This window comes from Gallinula chloropus (genome assembly GCF_964237585.1).
Source record: "Gallinula chloropus genome assembly, chromosome: 4".
NCBI classification, from domain to species: domain Eukaryota; kingdom Metazoa; phylum Chordata; class Aves; order Gruiformes; family Rallidae; genus Gallinula; species Gallinula chloropus.
This window is the reverse complement of record NC_140088.1, coordinates 65,507,413-65,535,093: the sequence shown is the minus strand read 5'-3', so window position 1 is coordinate 65,535,093 and position 27,681 is coordinate 65,507,413. Positions and strand designations below refer to the sequence as shown.

Genomic DNA, 27,681 nt, shown 5'->3' with positions numbered 1-27,681 from the left:
AAATAATGAGGGGATGCACCAAAACAGAGATACACAACCCGTGGCTAGGGTAATGATGGGAGCAGCATACACTGAGGAAGCAATCTGTGCTATTCCAAAGGACAGCATGTGAAAATAAATTTAAAAAATCAGGAGAGAGAGGAATGACAGCATATAGAGTGATCAGCAAAAGCCCAGCGTGGAGGACGTACCTTCTTTTTTCCCCCCCAAGACAATCGATGTTTTGGCAAGAAATTAAAATATTGGCTAAAAATGCATGCTCATTCAGAATGGCATTATTTGGGTGATGTACAAATTTTTATATAGCTCTCACTGCAAAACTGTTTAAAAGAGGAAAACTTTTTTCCTCCATAAGATTTACATCCCTTTTTCCTGATGAGGACTGGAGGGAACACCATGTGTGTGAAGAATACACAGGCTAGTTTTCTTTACAGAAGACAAAGTAGTTGAAAGGATGGTTATTTATAGGATGAAACTGTGGAAGACAGAACATAAGAATGCTTTGTGAAGGCATCTTTAGCTGCATTGAGGGATAGTTTTGAAGTTGGTACATCTTGAGGATGTAATCATTAACAATTAGATGTTTTACCCACAAAAACAAGCAGTCAGAATAACGCACAATAACCTGCCCGACATCAGACAAGAAAGCAGTCAACAGAGGCTCAAAAAGCAACATTTTGTTGGAAGTGACATTTACAGATGGTGACAGTGCAGTCAAGTCTGTGCTTCCTCCCAGGATGTCAAGAGAAAAATCAGAAATTAATAGATTGTCTTGTACTTTAAAAAAAAAAAAGTTGTAATACGCATGAATTGTTCTGATGGAAATGGAGACAGTAACATTAAGGATTAGTATAGTAAGAAGGGAAGAAAATTCAACATTGGATGGATCAAGTGAAGCTTTATTCAGGTCCTCCAGTACCAGTTGTAAATAAGATGGCTAATACTGAATACTAGTTGTTTCTATAGCAAAAAGGATCACCAAAACAACTTCTATTAAAGTGAGATACCTTAAGAGCTTTTTGCTAGGCAAAATTAAATTTTTAACTCTTGAGTTTAAATACCTGGGATGCATTTAGAGCTGCTTTGGAATTTGAATCCATGGACAAGAGTCTGTTGGAGAAGTAGAAGGAATGTTTCTGCTCTATCATAAACTTCCCGTGGCTTTTTATCAACTCACTAAATAACTTACAAGCCCAGTTTCCCTACCTGTAGAGCTTTTAGTGTGTTTCTGCCTTGTCTGTGTACAACGCGAGAGCTTGGCATGATGTTGTAACCAAGATGAAGACTCTTGCTGAGGTGAGCACAGGGTTTATGGCAATGAATTCAGAGTGCTGAAATTCGTGGATGTGGTTGACAGAGGTGTATAGACTGTGTTTGATCTCACGTTAACTCCATGGCAGTCTTTGAACCACCACCCTTCCCAAAAATCATTCCTGTGCCAAACAGGTTAACACCTGATGCTTTGTGCCATGTGGTATATTTGCCAGAAGGTGGTCAAGTGAAGGTGGGTGTCCCCCAATTACTGGGGCTCATATGTAACATACCTGTAATGGTAACCTTAGGAAGAAAATAATTTGAAGCATAACATGCAAGTGATGGGAAGAGGGGTTGAATGTGAGGCAGTGTCTGAAGCTTGTCTTCTTACTTCTAGGTTTTTACCTCTATTTCTTTATTGGTTTTGAGTAGCTGAGAGATCCACTTCCTCATTTATTTCACAAACTTCCCATCAAAAACTCTAAAGGAACAGAGCAATCAAAACTGACTTAATGGTTTCACCAAAGCTACCAGGAGACATTTCCTTTCATTACACTGTGGAAGTTGGATTAGTAATGATAGCTTTTTTCCAGTTCATTACTTTTTCATACTAATCTTACACAGATCTTGAGTTTTTCCCTTGCTATCTGTGCATTTTGTTTATATGCATTCTGTTATTTGGTTTTATATGAAATTTGTAGGTTCTTAATGACCCTTTTTCACACATAAGTAATTTATTGTTTTTTAGAAGCATTTTATATGCCAGGAAGAAAAATACATCCACATTACTAATTTGAGCAACACTGTAGAAGTGTGAATACCAGGACAAATAGTTATTTTTTTTCTTTTGGGGTTGGGAGATTAGAATAGAACTCTCTCACAGGTGTTGCTGGAAAATAGCTGTGTGGCATCCCTAGTTATTCCCATTTTGCAGGCAAGAACAGCAGGACACCTGGCTTGACTTCAGCTTCAGAAAAAGTTACTACAAGGAGACAGGACCATAGGGTTTTTCCTGTCACAGGAATTCCTTTTCCTTTGTTTCCCCCTCCCCACCTTTTCCCCCGCTCCCCCCTCACCCCCCATGCAGTTTTTGTGTAGCTATTTGGCAGTTGTTTGCAACCTCCCCTTGTGCGGTTAGTCTTGAAAACCACTTCCACTGCTCCTCCTTGCCATCCACCCCCATGTCCTCTCCTTCCTAGAACCATGGATGAGATCTTTCCACAGTTCACCACAACTGAAAAAATTGAAACTGAAAGCTTTGGGACATGGAAAAAAATGTTTCTGGTTTTGGGTTGTTTTTTTTTTTATACTTCTGGCTCTGCCTACAGTTGCTGTGGGGCTGTTCCCTGAAATGGTGATGCTTTCCAACATTACTGCTTTTTCCTAGCTACTTTCCCCTTCACTTTCTGTGGCCATGTAAGTTAAGAATATTGGTAGTGCTAGAGGAGTCCAGGTGATGTAGATGAGATGTCATATGGCAGACAGCCTCATATTCTGTTGTTTATTATCATATGTAAGCACCTGAGCGTATCAGCCTAGGAGGCAAATGAGAGCTTTAGACCTGAAAAATTTGCAACCACCAAGCCCAATCCAGACCTGACTGGGCTTTTGGAAATAATGGCACTGACTTTGGTTCTGGGCCTTTTGCTTAATGCCAAGCATGTTGGCCTTATGGTGTTTTAATCAGGTAAAAGGTAAATGTGAAAAACTGCAAATGTGGGAGATGCTTTTCTTCTTTCTAGAAAGCCACTGCAGTGTGAGAGCTCACTGATGAATTCCAAGATGCCTTCTGAATATATGTTGGTGACCACTGTTAGCAGCTATTGAATGCTGCCCAGGTGGTCATTCAGTCCGAGGTGTAGTAACTTAAAAAGATGGATTCCTACATGTGTCAAACATAGGTCTGTGTTTTTCCTGACACCCATACTGTAGCCAGAGATAAACCAAGCAGATCACCTTGTAGTCTCTCTTCTTTCTTCTCATTCTTAAATTTAACTATTAGAAAGTAAACATGATTTAAGTGATTGATTTAGATGATCTGCACTGACAGACATATAAATGCAAATCTGGCCTGATTTTGAGAAAAGACCGAATAGGATATTCTTCAAGGAACAGGTTTCTAAAATTAATCTAAAGGAATTCCTTACAGTCCAGTTATAAATGATTGTCTTCTGTAGCAGGGTTACTCTTAGTGGGTAATGATTTAATTGCCCAAAGTTAGGCAATTCTTCTTTACCGTACACAAGTTATACTGCAAAATGTAAAATACTGATGACATCTCAAAGTAAGATTATATTAAATCAAGTATGTTCTATTTTGTGAATGCTTTACACATTTTGTTTGTTTTCTTAATCTAGTCTGCTAAGGAACTTCTGGGTTTGGTGCTGCTGTAGGCTTTATTTGACATATCAAATGTTTTAATATTCATTTTAATACTTCTGTTATATAAATTTCTTCATTTCCTGCTGTGAATAAACATGACTTGGTCCATGTGGCACCCAGGAAAACTCTGTGCACAAAACTGAGTAATAAAAATGACAACAAAAAAAGTTGATACTTCGACAATAGGCGGAGGCTTGCAGCTGTGCAGCAGGAAAGCACAATATTCATTAAGTAGTTAATGAGCTCAGTAGTTTTAAGTGTGGGGGAGGGATGGCTTTGTTTTATTGAGGTTGGAGTCTCGACAGGGAAGGAGAGAGGGAAGTTACTTTATAAGAAACATTCAATGTTCTGAAATCCTGGCTTTCTTTGGGCTCAGTTGGGGGGGTGGAACCTGTGACAGTTGTAAGGAAATTACTAACTGCACTGTTTCATATTGGAAAATACAGAAAGCAAAAGATATGCAACTCTGAAAATTGCCTCCCACAAATGACACGGAAAGAAACGGCAGGACTTGGCTCCTGTAAAGAGCCACATGTGTGCTTGGGTTCGCTCTTCTGTGTAGGTACATGAACTTCAGCATACCCAGGCAAAAATCTTGATCAGGATTAGGACACTGGGGTGCTGCTGCTAAAATAATTTGAGGTAGTGGGCACTGTTTGTTGAAACTTTCTCATGGAAATGCCAGGGCTTGGGCTGAGTGAGGGTCATGGGGATCAGGGTCCTATAGTGCTTCTTCCAGGCTGCTTGCACCAGCTATCCAGGCTTGTGTGTATTTCTTCCTTAACACATAGGCATCAAACTAGCTTGGAACCTGAGGGCAAGGATGCGTTTTTCTGGCTGTGATAAATGCTGCTGGTGATACAGGCCTGACATGAGTCAGGTATTAGTCATGGAGCATTCTGCAGTACCAAAGATGCATGCAGAGAATGGAGTGGTTTTACATAGTGCAGCCCCTCTTTTCCATTTCAAACAGATGAGCAGGACAACAGGCTTAAAGACTTTCGATTTTATTTAAGGCCGAGGCTGGTGCTGAGGTTTTGGTTGGCACTGGTGCTGGGGATGCAGGAGACCCAGGGGTACTGTGTGTGTTTTCCAGGTGCCTGCTACAACTAAAGGAATCCAAATCACTTCAGTCCCATCTCTGCTGTGCTGAGTCAGCCAAAAAACTCTAGTGAGCAGCACTGCTTGTGCTGCCCTTCTCCACCTGCCAGCCAAGGGTGTGCTGGTACCTCTCTAGTGCACATGTTGCTAGCTGCACCCTGGTGTCAGCAGGCAGTGGCTGTGACATACTTTCTGTTTCAGAATAGCAAAAACCTTCCTCACTTTACATAAAAATAAAAGCTGTGTGAAGCAGCTGAGTAGCATGTAATCCTGATAGTGTAAAGCTTTCATTCTTTTCTCCTAGGTGCTAACACAGGCTCTGCTTCCATGAGGGGGGAATGAGACTTGTGATCGATGTGTGCTTTGGTGTTTGAGCATTGCCTGCAGACTTCAATTGATTTCTCTGTCAAGAGCTATGCCAGTGTAAAAGCGAGCCTTGCAATAAGGCTTTTCAAATATTCTGTGGTTGTAGTTAAAAACAGATTTTTGAGAGATTCAATATGCTACCCTGGATCTTAGGTCTGGTTATTCCATTGTGTGGTGCATTGACCCTGACTGGAGTCCAGGTGCCCCCCCAAAGCTGCTCTATCACTTCCCTCCTCAGCTGGAAGGAGGAGAGAAAATATAACAAAAGGCTCATGGGTTGAGATAAGGACGAGGAGAGATAATTTGCCAATTACTGTCACAGCCAAAAAGGATTTGACATAGGGAGATTAGTTTAATTTATTACCAATCAAAATCAGAGTAGGGTAAGGAGAAATAAAAACTAAATCTTAAAACACCTTCTCCTTCCATTCTTCCCAGGCTTACCTGCACTCCCTGTTTTCTCTGCCTCCTTCCCCTGAGAGATTAAGGGGGGTTGCAATCAGTGATAGAATCATAGAACCTCCTGAGTTGGAGGGGACCCAAGAGGATCATGAAGTCCTACTCCTGGCTCTACACAGGGCCAGCCAGGTCAAAGTATGTGACTGAGGGTATTGTCTAGATGCTTCTTGGACCCAGTCAAGCTCGGTGTTGTGACCGTTTCCCTGGGGAGTACATATTGTCTTTGCTGCTCCTTCTTTTTCAGGGGAAGAACTCCTCTCATTCTTCCCTGCTCTAATCTATCTCCATGGACTGCAGGTCCTGCCAGGAGTCTATTCTAGCTTTGGCTTCCCATAGGGTCACAGCCTCCTTTGGGTGCATCCACCTGCCCTTGTGTGGGGCCTTCCACAGGCTGCAGTGGATATCCGCTCTACCATCATCGTCCATGGGCTGCAGGGGGGCACCATGGTTTTCTCCAGGGGGCTGCAGGGGGATCTGCCACTCTTTCACTGACTTTGTTTGCAGAGTTGTCCTCTTATAGATTTTAATTGCTGTCTTTAGTCACATTTGCCATTGCACAGCTTTTATTCCCCCTTAACTATGTTACCACAGAGATGCCACCACCATGGCTGATGGGCTTGGCTTTGACCAACAGGAGCCGGCTGGCATTGTCTCTGTTGGACATAGAGGAAGCTTCTAGTGGTTTCTCTCAGAAGCCACCCCTGTAACCTCCTTGCTACCAAAACCTTGCCATGCAAACCCATACACATGGAAGTGGAGATATTTTGAAAAACAGTCCCTGGTGTATATTTAATATCATAATAAATTTTCCCTGTCCAAATCTGTCTAAATAGTCTAAAGTCCCTTTTCTGACCTGATCTGTGCTATTTTTCTTAGGTATCAGGTGGATCAGAATTGTTCTTAATTTAAATAAAATGCAGTTGTGTAATTTTGATAATGGGAGGTGAGAGCTTAAGAAAAACACCCAACATCATGAGCAGTGTGACTCATGTTGGCAACACTAGCAATGCTGATAGACTTTAGAGGATAAAGGAGAACAGATGGTGTTTCATGATTTTTTTGAGTGCTTTGCTTATCTTGGTATCTCTAATGTAGCCCTTCAAAAACATTACCTGAGTTTTAGCATTTTCCTTCTCTCACAAAAAAGTGGGAGTAATCATAATTTTTTTCAATGCAGAAACTGTTACGGTCACATCTGGTATTGACACAGCATGGTACCTGAAGTACCTGAAGTACTCTGTGTGCATGCAAAGATTTCTTTGTGCTTGGAAGACACTGCTTTGTATCAGAAGTGAGCATTTAATTTTCAACCTTTCACTCTAAAACTGTCCAAAGAAAACAGAAATTGTACATAAACATGGTATGCACGTGGCTTCCAAACTGTGGTAAGCTTCTTGGATTGTTTGGCTTTGTAGCAGCCCAAAACTTGCCACTCTTCTAGTGAGCCTGAAGAAGTAGCCTGGGAAATGGAGATCTTGTCCAGAGGACAGACTGGGAGCCCGTTCCTGCTGTGTGGTTTGTAAAACAAGGGGTGCTTTTTTGCTTGTGATCTTTACAGGCTTCGAAATAGTTTCTTTTTTAGCAGTCATGTGGCACTGGGAGAAAACTAACTACGTAGTCTAATGATCAATGGGACAGGAAAGAAATGTTGTTGAAGAAGTACTGGCAGATCTCTGTTATCCCCAGGCTGGCAAATACCGAGTTGTATCTGTCACTAAATGTTTGGAAAGCTTGGTCAGGTTTTGTGTGTACCATGAGGGGTTATGGAAGAAGTCTGACAGATGATTATATTTAGAAGGCAGAGTGGTACCAATGTAGCTCCTCAAGGAACTTCATCCCAAATGTCAACACAGGTTTTATAATATTAAAGAAAATAAATTTTAGTTTAAGGAAATTTTTCAGAGTACACTATACTGTTGGAATATCTGGATTGCGAGAGGCAGTGCTGGTTTCATGATCCCAGTATGTACAGTCAATCCACCAACACTTTCCAGTGGAAATTCAGTCTGGGGTTTCTTCATGGTGAGTTTCTTCAGTGTTTTGCAAGCTCAGCAGCTAGAGTTAATTAAACTCTCATGTAGAAAGACATGTTTTAATTTGCTATTGATTAAATAGGGCTGTTGAACACAGTTAGATTGCTATGACTAAAGCAAACAAACGTATTGTGGAAGGGGGCAAAAAGTTGTTTTAATTAGCACTGGCAAACTATTTTGAGAAGTACTCTTACAGTGCTGGGACACTTAAACACCTGCTGGATAGTTCACTGAGATCTCAAGTCTTAGGGTCATTTAAAATGTAGAGTGATTTTGCAGGTCTGGTAAGTACTCTATTTTAATAGCATGCTGGAGGTAGTGTGCTTCCAGCTGTCCAGCAGCCACCACAGGGCTTGGAGTAGGGTAGGTGGTCCTCTGGGGACGTGGAGGTGAGAAGCTTCATTTTTTCCAAAGATCTGTCCCCTTGGTCCAGGAGATCTTCCTATGTAATGGCAGAAGACCATTAATTGCAACAGGTCAGTGCTGACTGGCCTGGAAGGACTGCTTTTAGCCAAGGTGAAGAACATGGTGAGATGGGAATGGTTAGCTCCTCACTGAGATGCCATCTGCCAGAGGAGCTGTGGCAACACATAGCTGCTAGGTTTGTGATCCTTAAGGATTAATAAAATAAAAATAAATTTTTAAAAAAGGGCAAAAAGGGAAGCAGTGTGTTTCAGGCAGAAAATCAAAGCTTCCTGAGACGCAGGCTCAGCTGGGCTGGGATTTTTGTCAGCTGTGGGCTGCCTGTTGCTGCGATAAGCTCAGGTCTTGGGCTGTTGGCTGACTGCAAAGTGTATCAGTCATATGTGGCATGTATAAAAGTAGGTTGTTTTCTGTGGTCAGCCACATCTGTACCAGAAAGGTATGTATTTAGGTAGGTGAGAGGAGGGGTAGATGCTTCCTTTAGGCTAACCACAGACACTTGTCCCATGGAAGGAAATTGAGGGTTGTGTTTCCAAAGCTCAAGTGCTGGGCATCCAGTCTGAGTGGTGTTTCAGCCTTTGTGGGTTCAATGTGACAGTCACAGGTAGAAAGAAGCTTTCTCCTTCCATTGTGGAGAGAGTCATGTGCAAAGATCTGTGCTTTTTGCTGGGCAGAAGCAGACCACTTGAGCTGAAGTTAACAAACTCTCTGGGAGCTGGTGTTCCAACAGATACAAAAAAGCTTTTTCTGTTGATGTCTGGGTTACTTTGTTGTTTATTATCATCTTTAGTAATAATAACTATAATTATATTGGTGGTATTATCGTTACTACTACTACATACTCATAAGGTCATTTATTTCTATTTTTCTTGCCTGTCACAGCAGAGGGAAATATTCCTGAAATTACACATTGCTAGTTACTCATTAGAGTTACAACTGAGTTAGCGAATCAGTTGGTGCTATAAAGCTTTCAGATAAAATTGCAAACATTCTACTTTGACTGTATGAAGGAAGCAAAATGCTTATTAATGGAAGTCAGAAATATCCAAGAAATTGTTATTAAAAAAAACCTCAACAACTTCTGCAAGGTTTTGGACCAGATGTTCAGTGGTACCTATTTTTTCTTGACTCATTGTTATCAAACCATGTGCTCACAGCCCAGAATGCCAACCATGTCATGGTCTGCACCAAAAGGAGCATGACCAGCAGGTTGAGGGAGGTGATTCTGCCCCTCTGCTTTACTCTCGTGAGTAGCTGGAGTACTGTGTCCAGTTCTGGAGTCCCCAACATAAAGACATGGAACTGTTGGAGGAAGCCCAGAGGAGGGCTGTGGAGATGAACAGAGGGCTGGAGCACCTTTTCTATGAAGACAGGCAGAGAGAGTTGGGGTTGTTCCACCTGGAGAAGGCTCTGAGGAGATCTTATAGTGGCCTTGCAGTTCCTGAAGGGCCTACAAGAAAGCTGGGGAGGGACTTTTTAGAGGGGCATGTAGTGATAGGATGAGAGGGGATGGTTTTAAATTGGAAGACGGTAGATTTAGATTGGTTATTGGGAAGAAATTCTTCACTACAAGGGTGATGAGGCACACTGGAACAGGTTGCCCGGGGAAGTGGAAGATACCCCCTCCCCTGGAGGTGTTTGAGGCCGGGTTGGATAGGGCCTTGAGCACTCTGGTCTAGTGAGAGGTGTCACTGCCCATGGCAAGGGGATTGGAACTTGATTTTTAAGGTCCCTTCCAGCTCTAACCATTCCATGAAATCCATATTCCTGCGGAACACATATATATAACTATAGTATTTTTTTCCCTCTAAATTTATTCTCTGACTCTCAGACAAGCGTTAGCACTTTAAAAGCTTGGTTTCATGATCCGGAGGTGGAAATCTCACCAGATTTAAAACAAAGGAAAATAAAATGCAGCCATTTAACACTATCTCAGTGAAAAGCAGTTATTATGAATGTGACACAAAAATAAAAATGAGGAATTGTTACTAGGCCACGCAAGCCTAAAATGTACCATCCAAATAACAGTTTCAGCTGCAGTTACTGAGTAGAGAGACTGGTTTGCCACATGATGATTATTTTTCCCAGAGTAAAGCCCTGGAAGTGATGAACAGCTGCAATATGAGTCCTCGCAGATGGACAAAATGAACCTTTCCTCTCCTAGGATCAATCTCATCATTAAACTTCTATTAGTTGAAGTTACTTTTTTCTTCAGCATTGGAGAGATTCATCAGCTTTATAATATTAAGAAAACATTTACTTTTTTTTTTATGGGCCTCTATCTCTGTATTTATTAATGTCAACTGTACTTTTTCTGTTAATAGTGTTCCTGGGCTGTTGTGACATTTTCATTGGTATGCTTGCTGTATAAACTAGCTATTAAATTTAATTTTGATTTGCGTGCAACCAAACCTCCATCAGCTGTCTTTGAGCAGCCTCCTGTCTCTCAGAAGAGCGAGTGAGATCATTCAGAACTGAGTCTGTACCAAAATTACTTGCCCTCACACAGTGCAGTTGCACAGTTCTCCCTGATCAGGACTGTCTCAGCTCATTAATGTGGATGCACTGGGAGAATTCAAATGATACTGTGACTATATGACTGACCAGTCTTCCTCTGAACTTGTGTCAGTATCTTATATTCCCAGGAATTAGATCTTACATCTGTTTGCCTAGAGTTATATAAAAGTCTCTCCAAGAAGATCTGTAGCCTTTAACAAATGTTTTTGAGAGTTGCAATGATTTTGGGGTACCTTACAGTCTTGATAGATAAGGAATCTATCATAGTGGAGATCAATCACAGGGTACCAAGTCAGCACAGTTGCTCTGATATACACCTGCCAAATATGTGGCTCTAGATACCTAGAAAATGTGTGTTTTAAGAAAGTGATAGGGCAATAAGTGGTATAGCCTTGATGCGTCACATATATATCAGGTTTCTTGTGCTGCTGTGTTTGAGCTCTATCCTCTGTATGAAATGGTATGGTTATTGGTCTTAGAAGGGACAGTTGTTCTGTTAGGTTCTGTGATAAAGCCTCCTTGGTTGTCTGTATGATAGACAAGGGTTTTGAAGTTTTATCAGAGAACAAATTGATGGGCTAACTGATGGTAGATATAAGTTTACATCAGTTACATGTTTCTTTTACCCTGGAGCTTGTGTGGAACCTGTTTTAATCTGGAGTATGAGGCCAGATGACTTTGTTGTTAGCATTAATACAAAAAGCCATTTGTCAAATGGAACTGTTAAGAAACAGTTAATCTAAAGGGATGTAAACAAGGAGCTGTGAATCTAGTGTAGTAGTGGCTAGGTTGCAGGAGAAAGTAGCAATAGTCCATTAAAGGTCAACGTTCCTTCCCACAACCTGCAGCTTTTCTCAGTGGCCTTCTCATTTTCATCAAACATGTAACTATCCTTTTGCAAAATGTTTTGAGGAAGAAACTTCTAATTGCCCTGAAGAGTAAATCAATTTGCAGTATGGTGCATTCATTTATTTGTGGTTTTTCATGCTCTTGAGCAAGCTAGGGCTTTTTCTACAGGAAAGGTGGGCTGGGCTGTGGTACGGGGCTAATTCTCTGTACAAGCACATCAGTGGGAATGCACCAGTGGTGTCTGGCCACCCATGTGTTTTAACAGTCACATTTTGAAGGCAGTATTTTGGCTGGCAATAAATACACAGGAAACGCCAAATAATGGGCTGGGAAAAAAAAAAAAAAAAGGATACCAGGTGTGAGGTGGTTTTTTGTGAAGTTACAAGGTCATTGCTGAAGTGCAAGGCCTGACCCACAGACTGTCCTTGTGTTTGTAAGGCTGAAGTCTGAATTATTCATGGAGCAGGGACTCTGAGCAAACTGCAGAAGCCAGTGTGCTTAAGGTGATTAATGAAAAGCCTGAACTGGTGCTTTTCGATGTAGATGAGTCATTAATATAACAGACATGCTAACGAGCAAGAGAGAGGGTTTGTGTGGCAGGGTGGAGGAGATGTCTCTCCCTAGGTTGCTAACAGAGGCTGGTCACATCTCAGTGCTCCAAAGTGTTTCATTTCAGCTCATTGGTTAGAGACACATATCCTCATAGTGTGTGATTAATGTTACAATAAAAAACAATCACGTGCACTTCAATGGGATTAACATATTCAAATGCTTTAGGGTATTGGTGCCCACAAGGAGGACCAGTGCCCTACATCTTTGAAGAGGGTAGTGTTAATCCCGTGTTCAATGAGTTGAGTGTCTCCGGCCATTATTTGCGAGGCACTTAGCTTTGAAATGGGACACAGTAATTAAAATTTATTTCTTAGAAGCCCCCAAGATGTACATATGTTCTGTGCATACAGATTGTGTAGCTCATGGGGTTCACAACCCCTTCTTCTGTCGGTTTATATTAATTCTGTCATCTTTTCTCTATAAAGTTTAGGAGATAGATCACTTATTAATTTGAGGATTTCATTTTTACTAGAGAAATGGACAAATGATGGTACATTGTATTCACATGAAGGAATTAAGATTAGATCTGAAATCAGTTAAACAATCATGGAAGGAAAAAAATCCTCTCTTCCTGACTGATAAATATTTAACAGGCTGCTGAATGATCAAAGGTCCTCTTTAGGATTTTAAAATGACAAGATAAAAATGAGTTTAAATTCTCCAACATTTGCATTTGTGACAGCAAGAATATGAGAAGCAATGTCAAATGCTTCTTGAAGCACTCCCACTTGCACAGCGATCACTGCGTCATTCTACTGACACAAGCCAGTTTGGGATACTTCAGTCCTGCTATAAAGGCTGGGCCTAACTCAACTGGGAAATGGGAGCATCACCCACACAACACAAAATACTGTAGCATTTTTCTTTCATGCAGGGTAATCAGCAGCAGTATGTATAAAATAAATCACTTCAGTGGTGAAGGGGTTCTGTTTCTGCAGTGAGTAGTCATTGGGGGAATATTATTTGCAAAGTTCACTTTGATTTACATAGATCTAGGTTTCTATGGGGTTATTGAAACGTATTAGGAACACACTTTGCTTGAACACTGTCTCTTTATATGTGAATCTTAATGCTCCTGTTGCCTTGTGGGTACAGTAGAAGAGCTCTCTTGTCACTGATTTAATTTGGGAAATGACAGATGGATAAATGCTGAGTCTGTCTACCTCACTGGATACAAATTGTTTGTGTCGGATTTCAAACATGTCATGCCTTATCCTATGTCATACATTCTTTGTCAGTTTAAACACTTTGGATTTCTGAAGTTAGTTTTTGATTCATTACAGTGTTACTTTAGTATTAAACCTATGTAAAAGTTTTGACTTCCAGGGAACTATTTCCTTGAGTGTATGCTTGAACATCTTACTGAATCAGGGCTTATGTAAATCTAAATGTGTAAAGCCAAATCAAGTGTAAGCAGACCCACTTTTCAGTTTTCATTAGTAATGTTATTTTAAGTTTTTCCTATCAGATTACTTAGATGTGGCATACATTTGTTGTTCTTCCTGCAATGAATGTGTTGAATTACTTTTCTGACAGAATCCATTCAGTAAAATGCTTCTGAATAGTTGTGGTACTAGCTTTTATTCTGTAAATAGCTTTTTGAGGATGCTAGATAGTCCAAGGCACATCCTGGCAGAAGCTTCTCCTGTAGCCCGCTAAGCATTCACACTTCACATATATATATTTGGAATGTTGCAGATATAGGAAAGAGATTAATAACATTAGAGCAGTCCCTAATGCATTTTCCAGTGCCGTTGCCTTTCTTGGATACTTCTCAGCAGATGGGCAGCCAAACCAGGGAATAAGAACCAGTTGGTTTGTTGCCTGCTCTTACAGAAACCATACATGTGAATAACAGAAGTCATTGCTGGTTTCAGTATTGTGGCTTCACATTGAATCTGCTTGTTGAACAATGCTTATTATGAATTAGTAAACACATCAACTGGCTTTATGCTAAACCACCCACAAAATTATCATACTTGAATGACAGCCATTGAAGTACCCCCATGATGGGAATACACAAATGCTTATCAGATAACTGAAAGTGATTTGAAAATCATGATTAAGACATGATGGTGTGGCGTACTGATGGATTTCGTTTAGTTTGTTCATAGCAACCTCTGTTTCCTTTTAGCCTCATGTTCCATATAAGTATTTTCTAGCATGGCTTATTTCTAAAATGGCACTTGCCACATAAACTCATCAGCTGGGTGTCTAACTGCTATTGCTTTGGCATTTGCAAACACCTTGGCATCTGTCTATGGCAGTCACATAAGTAAGGAGTTTGTGCTCAGACCCGCATGGGTGATTCTCAAGGTCTGGTTCTCGTTCTTACTTAAAGGCATCACCAAGCCACACACCTATAGAAACATCTTTATGGCTGGTAGCAGATAGGGCTTTGTGTTGGTTTCAAACCACACACATGGACTCATCCTGCAGTCTTTTGCATCATTCTCAGTACTGAAAAATATGTAAGAGCTCCATCATAGCGAGACCCTAAGTGCTGAAGATGTTGCATTGCTCTGGGAAGCATATCAATGTTTATGTTGCTTATAGGAGAAAGAGCTGTAGCAACTGTAATTGATTTGCAAATCATGTGTTTTCTCAATTCCCCCTCTGCTTTAACTGAGCACCCTTGTATTTATACATAAGCTTTGATAATCTTTTTCATTGGCAGGACATATATGAAATTAGTTTTTGGCAACCTCACCTGAACTTCTGTAAATCGCGTGTAGCTGACTTTGATGCTGGAGAGTGGTTTGCATTTGCTTTCTCTGGTTATCCCCAAAGTTTAATGAGTGTGATTGCTACAGCAGTATTTCACTGAAGATGTCCTGACAGAAGTGTGGTTTTGCCTCCAGTTCTGGACGCAGCAAGCAACATTTTTATCTGCTTTACCTCAACAACTTTTTTTTCCCTGTTTGCTACCTCTGTGGTCTGCCATGCATCATTGTTTCTTCTCATATGCTTCAAAATTAACAGTTCCCTCTCTCAAGCTGTAAGTGCAGATGTTAGAACAGGGTATTTCTCTTTTAAGGTGATTGCATGTTCCCAGGTACAGAGGGCAGCTCCTTGCTTAGCAGGTGAAGTCTGGGGAGCTGTGGTGATTAATAATAAGAAAGGATCAGAGCGAAAGCACCATTCTAACAATTCTGACAACTAATATTCTCTACTGCTCTGGTCCTTTAAAAGCAGCTCTGCATTTTAATTTCAAATGGTTTGACAGAGTTTATTAATAGAAGGCCCTTTTTGCTAAAACAGTGCAGTAACAATTCCCCTTTGAAGCTCCATCTGTGGCTGAGGAGATCATCTGCCCACAAAGGTTCAGGTAGTTTGGTGTTAGATACTGCTGGGTCTTGCCCTCCTTTTCCTTTATCAGCCTCATGAACAGCATCTCTGCCCTCCTTGACTCTCCTCCAAACACCAAGCTGCCACATCCCTTGTCTAGCAAGACTTACCTTGTGTGCAGTTTTCATACTTTAGCATCAGAAGTGCAGGGTAGTGGATGCTAAACAGGTTTTTCCTAACTGTTATGTGGACAGAATCACCTGGGTTAGTCTAGTAAAGCTTGAAATTAATCAGGTTTTTCAAGTATCCAGACATTGCTACAGAGAGGGCTCTGTGTCCACTGGGAATAGCATTAGAAATTCTGGTGCTATATTGTAGTGAGGGAGATTGAGGTTAGACATTGGGAAAGATGCTAATGGTGACATTATGTAATTAAGTGTGGGAAAGACTGCCTGGGAATGCTGTGGAATTTTTGTCACTGGAGGTTTTTAAGGTGTTTTTCTCCCAGATGTGTTGATGTAGGGAAAGCTGTACCTGCCTAATGCAGGGGTGATACTTAGGTGACTCATCAAGGCCATCCAAACTTTCATTCTCATGATTGTCTACATATGAAGTAGTAGTGAAGATGATTTTTATGGTATGTATCCCTTTTGGACCAGGGCCACATATCTGAAAAGAGGGTCATAAAGACAGGTCGCTCTCAGTGGTACAGGTGTGAGCATAAAAGTGAGGTGAAGGGTTACACTGGGCTTATACTGATACAGATAAGAGAGAATTTGGCCTGGGAAAGGCTGTTTTGCTTTGAACCCCACTCTCATGCAGTGTAGAACATAGTGGATTTCAGGCTGATGCTTTCCTTCATCTAAACCAGAAATGAAAAGCAAAGGTAACAGTAATAGTGCCAGGGGAGGAGGGAAAGAAAACACAGATACTTAGTGTACATTTAGGTACTAGTTCTGTAAGAGTCTCTTTGCCTTTTACACATTACTAAGTGAACTTTATTAAATAATGCTTTCCAAATAGTTGAAAAGAATTCTTTTTTTTTTTTTTTCTACAAGAAGAGAATAAGCCAAAGAGATGTTTGTGATGTACGTGTTTCGTGCCACTGGCCTGTGAAGTAATCTTTCCCGGTGCAAGTGAAAGCTGTAACTAGTTGTATACTTGCATCTAGATGAAGAGGGGTACTTCAGGAATATAAATTTTAAAATGCAGGCTGACTTTCTAGTCTTTTGTAGTGTTTGATCTGCTGCTGAATAGATCACAACTGTAGGAAATACTCTTGAACCTTTACAGTTCAAACAATTACCGCAGGCGTTTTTCAGAGCCAGTGCTGGGGTTTTTCCTGAGGAAGAAACATTTTATTTTTTTTACTCCCCAGCTAGGTAAAGTGCTGCAATAGGTTGGAATTGGGGAAACGCTTTAGGGAGATGCTTGCTGATAATCACTGAAAGGTAACCACTTTGCTAACAGCACATCCTGTCAATGAATTACAGCTTTTGAAGGTGACCATGCTGCCGCTGGCCCTCCTGTCAGCCCACAGCTCAGGGTGCTGGAGGGTGAAAGCAGTGAGTCCGTGCTGATTGCGTTAGTTTATCCACTCACACTCTAGAGCAAAGCAAAAAGGAAGAATCCCTAACTTCTTTCCACTACCTGCAGAGACCTCTTACTTTAATGACTTCTTTGGTAATGAGTGAAGTTACTACAATGCTTTGTGAATACATTGGCCCAGGATGCGGTACAGAGCTGAAATGTGTGCTGCCCCTGGGGCTGTGTGCAGTGTAGTGGGGACTCATGCTGTTTGTGATGCAGGAGAGTGGCTGGTCCTGCAGGTCTGTATAGGAGACTTTTTATAAGGCTAGGAAGACTACCTATGGCTTAGAGATTGCTCTTCTAGATTATATAGTATTGAACAAACTGTTGCCGTGAGTGGAGAATTCTTTTAGAGGGACCTTACTTTTTATCTGTAACTTTGTATTTTTGGAAAGACACTATATACCCACTGAGTCTATATAAAAACTTCTTCTGGAGTTTATCTGCACAAAAATAAGTAATGTTGGAATGTGATTATGACAGTCAATTTGAAAAAAAATATGGTAAAATAACTTTACAGCTGTAACTGTGCCTGTGCTGTTTAAATCATCTTTATTGACTTAATGGAGCCAAATCCAAACAAGGTTGCTCATTTCTATACTGACTGCAAAGATGATGTATACCGCTGTTTTAGTTAATGTGATCATTCAAGATCACATGTCATTATGTTCTAGTTTTATCTAATGAAGACAAAGCCCAGGTGCTGTCCTTGGAGGTTATTCTTGGTTCGTACAGATTGGAGAATCCTCTATTGCTGCAGGACAGATGGATTTAGCTAATTCCATGGAGTTCCTGACAGACATAGGTCCCGGCTGTTCTTACAGACTTGTAATTAAGGCAATTCTTTTAGGATTATATAAACCTAGTTCACTTTTGCTTTCCTGACAGATTCCTTGAATCTTTCCTCACCATTCTAGAAAGTGATCATTCCTGCTGTTCTCCTTTGGGATTTCCCAACATCCCCAGCAAAGTGTATGGTGTAGACTGATTTCTGTATTCAGGAGAAGGCACCCTTGGGCTGGATTAGACCAAGTAGATTACCTCACAGGCCTTATCAATACATGAGAGAATGGCTTTTTTTTTTTTTTTTCAGTAACATGACGTTGCTGGCTTATGTTACTCTTTGATTTTGTAATTCTTTTCCGTGCACCATTTGCCCTTCCTTTTTGATTTGGTGAGTGCCTAAATGTGGCATATTAACACCTTTTCCTATTGAGCTGCATCTTATTCTAGTCACTCAGTTTTTTCAAGGTGTCTTTGAATTGTGTAGTAAGAATAACAAAAATAAAGTCAGGCTGTTAATTGTTGCTTCTTCCTGCCTAAGACCAAGCATATATTTAAAAGCAGTCCTTGATACTTCCAAATTCTTATTGAAAATACTGGTATTACTGGATGCAAGATGTGAAACAGTGAAACTTACACTCTGAAATGTCAGTTTTGAGATAGTAAATCATGATGATAATAGTGGATGTTGTTTGAGCACATGAATTTCCCAATACTATTTTATTGACCTATACTTCTCTACCTTGTTCAGGAGTGCTAAGTGATGCAGAGCTGTGACCACATCCTCCTGATGAGAGTTTAGCTAGCATGTGTTATTCCCACTATTTTGCAATTAAAATAACTTCAGTCTTTCTAAATGGGAAGATCTAGCTTTTTCTTTCCCTGTCTGTGGAGTTTTCAATGTCACCATAGATTTGGAGAGCTGAAAAGGATGAACCTGAAAGGGCTGTGTGCTGTGGATGCATTTACATGTGTTACTGATGACACAGTGACTCAGCCCCTAGGCAACCTGGTATTTTAAGTAATTAATTAATGCATGTGTCCATCACTTTAGAACTAAACCTGGGCAATGGGTGGGTTCCCCATGTAATCTACACCCACTTATCAGCAAATAACATACCAGCAGCTCTAATTAGGTGCTTCACCAGCCTGGTTAATGCAAAACATGAATCTGATTTGAGCAAAGTTGATTGCTCGCAGAAATGTTCCTGTTATACTCTGAACTGTCTCATCTCTAGAAGCAGTACTTACTACAGGGGGAGTTTTAAAGGGGCAAAACAAAAATATAAACTGTGTTATATCACAATTTGGTCTTTTAGGAATTTACAACATTTCATAAATTGTAAGCTGCAAGTATTTCCAGATACTTATAGACACCAAGATGCACCCATAACCACAGAGACCTAAGTCTTTTGTTCCCCTCTCCATAGGCCTCAGCTTTTATCCATTTCACTTTTGTCATGGCCAGCTGAAGGGCCTAAAAGCATGAATCAAAATGCAACCTGTAGCATTTTCAGGCTCTCTGTTAGACTTTCACTGGAATTGTACTATCATGCTGGCATTTATTTGTTTTAATTAAATGTTTCTTCTTCACTTCCACTCTCCATTTAAGGAGCAGGAGGGTGGAAGTCCTATTTCATTACTGGTACTCTAAATGATCTGTGTGCCAAAACAGCTGATTTCCCTCTCACATAATGCTTTCTCTTAATTTCCTTCACTTAGGTGTTTAGCTTAAGGATAATTAAAACAGTTTATTTCTTTCTAGCTAGTGGTCTCCTCTCTATCTCCAGAGTAAAACCACTGCTAATGCTTTGTCATTTACAGCTGAGGTTTGGAGGCACTGACTATTGCAATGAGTGAGCAGGAGCTGTAGAGCATCCTAAGCTGACCTGGCAACTCAGTTATAACTAGTTGGATCCACTTATTTAATTTCTTTAGACTGGAAAAGTAAATAAATTGAGGCCATTTTAGTATCTCTTTGGTTTGCATGCTGTTGGGAATTTGCTGTTTCTTTCAAGGGTTTTTCTCCCATCAGGTAAGTTGGTGTTTATAGACATAATACCTATAAAAATAAGTTGCCAAATAGAAAAGACAGTTATTTTGGTCACTTAGGTGCAATATCCAGTCCATAGGTATCCTGATATTTGGTGGAAAAAAAATAATTTTTTTTTTTTTTTTTTCAAAGGGGAATCTCAAGCCCTTTGGCACAGTGAGTTGCAGTTCAGATTATAGCAAGAGATGGATTTGGGCAGCTGCACTAAGGGTATACAAAGTGATTATTTTTTCCTTTAAACTCTATCTCATAATGACTGAAAGTTCAGAGAAAGATCTTACATGGTGCATAACACCAAAATGAAATGGGTTTAGTCAGGCTGGAGGAATATTCAGTTATGAGTTGTAAGGGCTTAAGGCAGCCCTGCTGGGTTACAGGTTTGGGATGCAGTAACAGGCATAAGACCAACAGTTTTAGGGGTAAACAATTTGTCTCTAAAGAATGGTGTGCTAATAAAGACAGATTAGTAGTACAGTTATCCAGACTGTAACAGCAAATTCAACAATTTGCTAGTACTGCGCTAGACTTTATATCCAGGCTTGCAAAGATGTACACGACCGAGACTATCAGGCAGGGAGCAAGCATGGCTTCTTCTGCAGATGAGCTACTTCAACCAGTTCATGAGCTCCTCAGACAAGCTGGCAAGCTTGGGGAATGTCAGATTCCCTGATGGGGCTGTTCTTTCTATTGTTCAGTTGGGAAAGTGCTGCTTGGGCTTGTTCACCAAGCATCACGTCCCGCTTCTCTGCTTGTTCTCCCCTTGGTGCGCACAGGGCTCTGAAGTACAGTATAAAACAATACTACCCTTACTTTAATCTGTAATGGTGATTTTGCAAGGTAATAATACTATTTGATATGTTTCTTTTAATTTTATTTTTACATGCTTATTTTTATTTCAAGCTCCCCCAGGTACCAGCTGGTGTTTACATACAACAAACTGAACTATGTTAAAAATGCTTTGCATAGAACATTTTGTTGGAGTCTCAAGGGACTTTCCAGAAGGGACTTTGAGAGGTATACTAAAATCATCTTGTAGAACATTATTTTCTCTATTCTAATTCACTGCTTTTTCCATAGTGCCTCTTGTCTTGGTTCACTGCTTGTCAATAATTAGAAAACACTCAATAATGAACTAGCAAGTGATATGGTGTGACTGGTGCTCACTGAGTTTATAATCTGTCCTGTTGCAATTAACTATTATTCTTGTGTTACATTAATTTGTAGGTGTTTGAGGCAAACCTCACCTTATTTTGATAAATACAATTGGTTTTGGACAGTAGAGCTTTCTACTGTCCTCCAACAGTGTCTGCAGAGGAAATTTCATAGAGGTCTCAAGAACACAGAAAATCAGCAACTGTGAAACAGCATGAATGTCAAGGTTTATGGGGCACCTTATCAATGTGTATAGGTACCTGATGGGGATGGGGGAGGAGGGGCTGTGGTAAAGACCACTTAACCAGGCTCCTCAGCAGTGCCGAGTGAAGTAGCAGGAGGCAGTGGGCTCTAGCAAAATGCAGTGAACTCCATTTAAGTGTAGGCAAAAGGTTTTTAATGTGTGAGTAGTCGAACACTGGACCAGGTTATAGAGCCTCCATCTGTGGGGAATGTCAAAACCCAACCAGGCATAGCCCTGAGCAGCCTGCTGTAGGTGACCCTGTTCTGAGTGGGAGGTAGGACTAGACAGTCTCCAGAGGTACCTTCTGATCTCTGTAATTAGTGCAAGTGACTGCCAGGGTGATCTCTTGCCAGTACAAATTTTTTAAGAACTGACCCTTCAGTAGCCTGGTTTATTGATCTGAGAACATGGAGTTACTCCAGAAATGATTGGTCTCCAGTAGTCATGAGAATTTACATGACTGTAAGACTCCTTCAGCATTCATAATGAAAGTGTTACAAACCAGAGATAGTAAATTATGATGCTTAGATTAGCCACTAAATTACAATGCTTCATTTTGAAGTTGCTTTTGTCTGTGATTTTAGATAAAATAATTGCTTTCTGACAGCAGTAACTAGGCATTCAAAGGCACGTCCCTGAGAGGAATGAATGCGCACCCCTGAAGAGGAACATTTCGCCACATGGTGATGACGTAGGTGTGGTACCATCAGCAGATCACTTGGTCTGTTTTCCGTGAGTAGGGGATCTTAAACAGTCTCTCGCCTTCCACAAAGTGTGTTACAAGGTGGGAAAGAATGGGGTGCAATTCTCACCAAACCCAGTAAAATAAGAGAAACCCATTATGGTAATTTTTTCCTGGTAAAAGGAATAGGCTTGCAGTTTTGCCAAATAATCTAATTTAAACAGGGTCAGGTTTTCAGGAGGACTTTTTAATTCATTTGATTGCTACATTATTGCAAAAGCAGGTCATTTCACACTGTCACAAGTACAGTTTAGCAAGATTCATTCCCACAGTAAAAGAGGAGTCGTCAACATTTTGGACTTACTGCAGCAAATAAATTCTATTTCACATCTTATTTTTGCTTCTTTTCTATACCAGTTATTTGGTACCTGTTCCTTGAGTCAGAACTGGCATCTAGGTTCATGCAAATATACCACTTACCAGTGAGCAGACGTTGACTCCCCTTTATTTATAAAATGACATAAGCTGCCTCATAAAATGAGAGCACAGCATGCTTTGGGAGGGAGAGGGGACATGGTAGCTGTTCATTCTCAGGAAAGGTGTGGGTGGGTTTGTGAGGCAGCCTGATAGCACACAGGGGCTGTGCAAGTCTGATAGTCACGAAGCTTTGTCAAGGCAGGCAGGAGTGCTGACACCACAAACTGACACCGCTGTTGATAGCTGGGAAGGGCAGTGTGGTGTGACATGCCCTGCTCTGGCTGGTCACTAAAGCTTGCTTTCCATAACATGGGGGTCTGAGGGCACAAGACTCCCTAGAGATGTAGAAATACAACTCTTACCCATACTGACTGTCTTCAAACCAAGATATAGGTGGGAATATGGTTTTTCTTGAGGGAACCCTCAAGAGACAAGCAGACATCCTCACCTCGCCAGTCTTTTAACACTTTGTTCATTGCTTGAGTTGTAATTTTCCCTTCTTAAAGTGTTCTCCCTGCAAAAGAACTCCTGCTCCCCAGTTAAAGTCTCACTTCTTCTCTGAGAAGCTCTTGTTTAGCTTTCCAGATCTTCTAATAAAAAGCTTTTCCTCTGGAGATGCCCTTATATATGGTTTAAGAATTAGAGGTGGCAGCTTTGAGAGAAAAATGTGTCTTTCATTCTCAGTTAAGAATTGGTCTACTGGGGTTTTTTTTCCCCTTCCATAACTGAATTAGGATATGAAGTTACTGGTCATGAGAATATAAAATTGCATTTTTGTGTTTTAAAAGGGGTAAATAGCAATATAAGATGTACTATAGATGGCTCTGCGTTACTGCTGGTGGTTGTTTTCTTTTGTGAACAAAAAGGGATGGTACATCAGAAGCAGAGAATGTCACCATTAAACATTATGTGGTCACATACACAACAAATTTATCAAATGTGACCCTAAGTTATGTCATGCTTATCTGTACTTCAGTGACTTCAACATGAAATGTGGTGTTTGTGTTCTTGTTTGCACCTGGACAAAGGTGATAAGGCTTTCACAGGCAAAGAGCTCCCTTGATGGTTCTGTATAGCTTATGAGTTGTTTCATTTGAGAAAAATACTGTTGTTGTGATATATGTTGTATTTCACTAGTGCTGCTGATTGCTTTATTTGAAGCTGTAGAGGAATCTCCATCCTGAACTTGCTGAAGGAACTTAGGAAGATGATAAACTCAGCCTTTTTCAGGCGTTGTGTCTCTAATCCTGATGGACAGTCCAGACCCATAGCAGAGGTTCCTAACAAACAAACAGCACATGAGCTTTGAAGTTGTTCTTTGAAATTCAGCTGGCAATTTTATTCTTTTTTTCATTGCTAATGGTCCTGGCAGTTTTACTTGCCATCTGTTTTCCTGCTACAGATAACATTAAGCTGCAGGCTTTCTTCCGTGCACAACCTCAGGACTGATTTTGGGTACAGTTTTACTTGATGTACTGATTGTTAAATGAAGCTGTTCCTTAATGATAGGGGAAAGCAGAATTATATTTTGGATTAAATGTGAGAACAGTAGATTGGAGCTGTAGGTCCTTAAAGCAGATGTGTTAGGTCAAGTGCTCCGCAACAGCTTTTAAATTTGCACTGCACATGCTATTTAGCTATTTAAGTCAAAGCTGATGGGGTTTGATGCTACTTTTCCTTAAAATAAATAGGCATAAATGCTCCTAAATATTTGTTTGGAAACTAGGGTAGTTAAATATTGAACATTGAATAATTTTAGGAGCTCAAGTAGTTTGATAAACTGGGTCAGAACTGGGCAGAACCCAGTTTTTCTGATAATTTCATGCTTGCAAAGTTCCTTGTCATGGTGAACATCCACAGCTCTTAGACCTTCTGGATGACACAGGCCTAAATAAAGATATTACCAACCTTGTTCATTGGTGTCCCTTGACTTTTGGAATTTTTCCATGTTATCTATGCCATAGAGCAGCTCAGCTCAGTTTTTTAACAGATAGCAGGCACACTCATGGAGAGAACTTGGCGGAATTGTAGGCATTGACTCCATACAGTTTATCATTAAAGCAAAAAGCATATCTGGACCCAGTGAGTAGCAACAGTACCAGGTATCTTCACACTGGACCTGAACTAAGAGCAAGAGAGATGAATACACATTATGTACATAAATTTTGCACATCATGGACTACAGTGTTGAGGGTGAAAAACGTGTGTACATGCACATGTATCCGTGCCAGAAGAGGTGACCAAAGCAAGGAAGAACAGGATTCGTATCTGGCAGACAGCCAGAGTTTGTGCATGGAGAGATGCATCAAGTGAAGATGAGAGTATCATGACTAAGATTACCTGGTTAAACCACAGAGGGAGCTGATAACATGGCAAACAGTGAAGAGAAGTCTGATAAATACTATGTAAAAGTAAAGAGGGTTTAGTGCTGCCTGGCTTTTGTATTATTTTCTATTTTGTGTTAAACTTGCAGAGGTGAGTTTCAGGTTTAGCTTCTGTTATCTTCATTTTACCTATATCCTAAATTTAATTTAGCGTTACTCTCCTATAAATTGCAGACTTTGAAGAATTACCTCATTAGTCTGGCTTGTGACTTCCTTAATTTTGTGTTTCTGTCTGTGCTACCAGCCTGCAGGGGTTTTGAAGTGAATTTCTTTCTAAGTGTTTTCAGTGCATTTCTGTCTAGCATTTCTGTCTAGATTGGCAACTGGTATAAATCAGCATGGTCACAGCACTTCTACTGAGCTACTCTGCCTATTTTCATACCAATTTTTTTGCAGTCCAGGAAGAAGTCCACTGGTCTTTGTTCCAGCAAAACTCATGTTTCTTCTCTGTAAACTTCTGTAGTTCTAAGAACCACTCAGGAATTGGCCCAGTTGGAGTGTTGGGGGGTTTTTGTTTATGATCTGTGTTTGATTCAGATGGTAAATAGTGGCTATATGACAACACTTAAGTCATTTTACTTAGCAAGTTGTTCCTTACACTGTTGCAATCCCATTAATTCCAACAGGTTCTTACAAAAACTTCTATATAAAATAGAAGTGCTTCTATAGTGATCAAAAATAAGATGATCAGAAAAAAGAGTAAGCTGAGTATCGGGTAGTGCCCTGTATCACATGGTAATACTGCATAGAGTAACATGCTAGTTGACATGAGAAAGCATATAGAGGTGTGACCCATTAAAGGAAAAAAACCCTTTTCCCAATAAAATTAGGTTCTAAAACTGAAGGAAAAAAACACTGCACAAGCTAGTCTGAGTTATAACCATTCTCCCTTTTTTGGCCACTTTGAAATGTACTGTGAAAATGCTAAAACAGTAAAATAAACACTGACTTATGAGAGGATTGTGTCTACAACAACAAAAACTATATAATTAAATAAATTCTATATTTTTTATTTTTAGTATTATTTAATTTGTGAACCTTGATACCAGCAATTCTTTTGGCCTGCTTTGACAACTACTTTTGCATACCTGTGCCTGTATTCCCCCAAGTAGTTAAACAGTAGTTAATGTGATAACTTAAACAATTTGTATGGGACTCTATTTCCCAGATTGGTTTCTTTAAGGAGAAAAACACCTTGTTTTGGTTTGCTCCATGACTTGACCAAAGCATTTTCAGTAGGATTAAAGACATTCAGCAAGCTGTTGGTGGTACTGTTCTGTTGTTCAGATTGACTTCTTGGTCTGTCTGTGGCAAGAGAGAAACAGGATATCAGCACTTCAGCTGTTCAGAAAGATGATGGTAGTCATTACTATGGATACCCCTGTGGAACATGGAGAAGATCACTCCACAGCTGATGTCCTCTAGCACTTCACAACCCCCAGGAACATTCTATGATCAAAGGACAGGCCAAGAAGCCAACCACTGACAGGGAGAAAAGACACAATTTGGTGTAAATGATGAGGTGAACAGTTACAATCTTTCACTTTTTTCTTTCCCTGTTTTAAACACAGAATGAAGAAGGTTTCCTGCAAGAGGGAATGGTGAATAATACAGATGTCCCAGTGGATCCTGAGAATGAGGCTTATGAAATGCCTCCAGAGGTAAATCCCTTGTGGTGTTTGCTGTGAATGCATGCAGGAAGGGGCTGCATGCTGGAGTTTACGTTAGCCTGGCACATGCTGGAGCTGTGAGCTGCAAGAGCATAGCAGAAACACCATCTTTTTGGCCAAGGTCTCCAGAAGTGTAGTGCTGGGAATCAGAAAATCTGTTACTTTCTTGATAGTGAGGAAGCTTAATGGGAAAATACCCCACGTGTTTGGAAACACTTGTGCCAGGGTTTCTGAGTAATCCATAGTAGACTCATATCTTTTTCTTAGGTTTGATGGGGTATATGGGAAAAAAACTGTATCTTCATAGACTGTTTTAATAGCTTGGCCATTTATCAATGCATCGTGCTTTATAAAACGTGATAATTCATTATCATACTCCTAAGTTAATGCACTTGTAGGAGTAACTCGTTGTTTTTCATGAACCCACTATCTAAATATTACTACAGTGTCTGGCATGATGATGGTAGTTGGAGCAGCAATCATACTGTAGTGCAGATAATTGGGATGAAAATGAGAGGTATCAAACATTTAGGCCATGATTCAGTGAAATTTAAAGGCACTATTGATTGTTAATGCCTTGAATATCACTGAAATTATGGAGGCTGCTCACATACACATAGTTAAACACAGTTACGTGATTTACTGGCTGTGCGAGTATCTGCAGCACCTGGTGTGCTGTCCAGCCCAGAGGTGGCCCTCCCAAGTGAATTGCCATGGGTGGCCTTGTGAGTTCCTGGCCACATCAGCTGAAAGGGGTGTTAATCACTGTAAAAGCCTAATTCTCCTGTAAATACCACAGCCTGAAAGGTACGGTATTTGAAAGATATGACAAAATAATAATGAATAGCGAGAATCTGATCATGTGAGAATCCACAGTGTTTTGGTGTTGGCTCCAGGAGGAATAGAACAGGCAGTGAAAGTAGGATGTATTTATCTACAATACTAGTAGCGCTGATTTCTCATCTCCTCATTAGGAAGAGTATCAAGACTATGAACCTGAAGCATGAGAGTCCTTTCCTTCCTTTGTATCTCCTGAAATCTACTAACTACTAAAGACGTCCCATCCTGTACAAGTGCTGAGTTCCAATGTGCCCAGTCGTCAAATTTTTTTACAGTTTTTACGGTGTATTTTGAAGTCTTCCATCAGCAATGATTGGAGTATCTGTGACTGCATCCACCTTGTTTCAGCATTTCCCTCCTGCTGAAATGAAAGCTGGTTGGCAGGGTCATTGTTGTGCTGTGGATATTGTGGCTTCAAGTTTAAAAAAAAAAGAAAACATTAAATAAAAACACCTAAGTGTCTACTGCTTATTTCTAACTCTGTACATGTTTTGTTGATAGGCTGTCAGTAATTTGATATTG

At 40.4% G+C, this 27,681-nt stretch overlaps 1 protein-coding gene across 3 annotated transcripts in view; it reads left to right on the top strand.

Moving 5' to 3' along the window:
- SNCA (synuclein alpha) overlaps nucleotides 1-27,326 on the top strand; it is a gene marked incomplete at both ends in the record, with an annotated part of 64,368 nt that extends 37,042 nt beyond the window's left edge. For 2 of the 3 annotated variants that reach the window (XM_084262704.1, XM_084262702.1), the window contains 2 exons: nucleotides 26,221-26,310; nucleotides 27,294-27,326. In XM_084262704.1, the coding sequence (XP_084118830.1) occupies nucleotides 26,221-26,310; nucleotides 27,294-27,326 (123 nt within the window). The remainder of the gene's footprint in view (nucleotides 1-26,220; nucleotides 26,311-27,293) is intronic. The other variant, XM_084262703.1, reaches the window with a different exon arrangement.
- Between the last annotated feature and the right edge of the window lie 355 nt (nucleotides 27,327-27,681).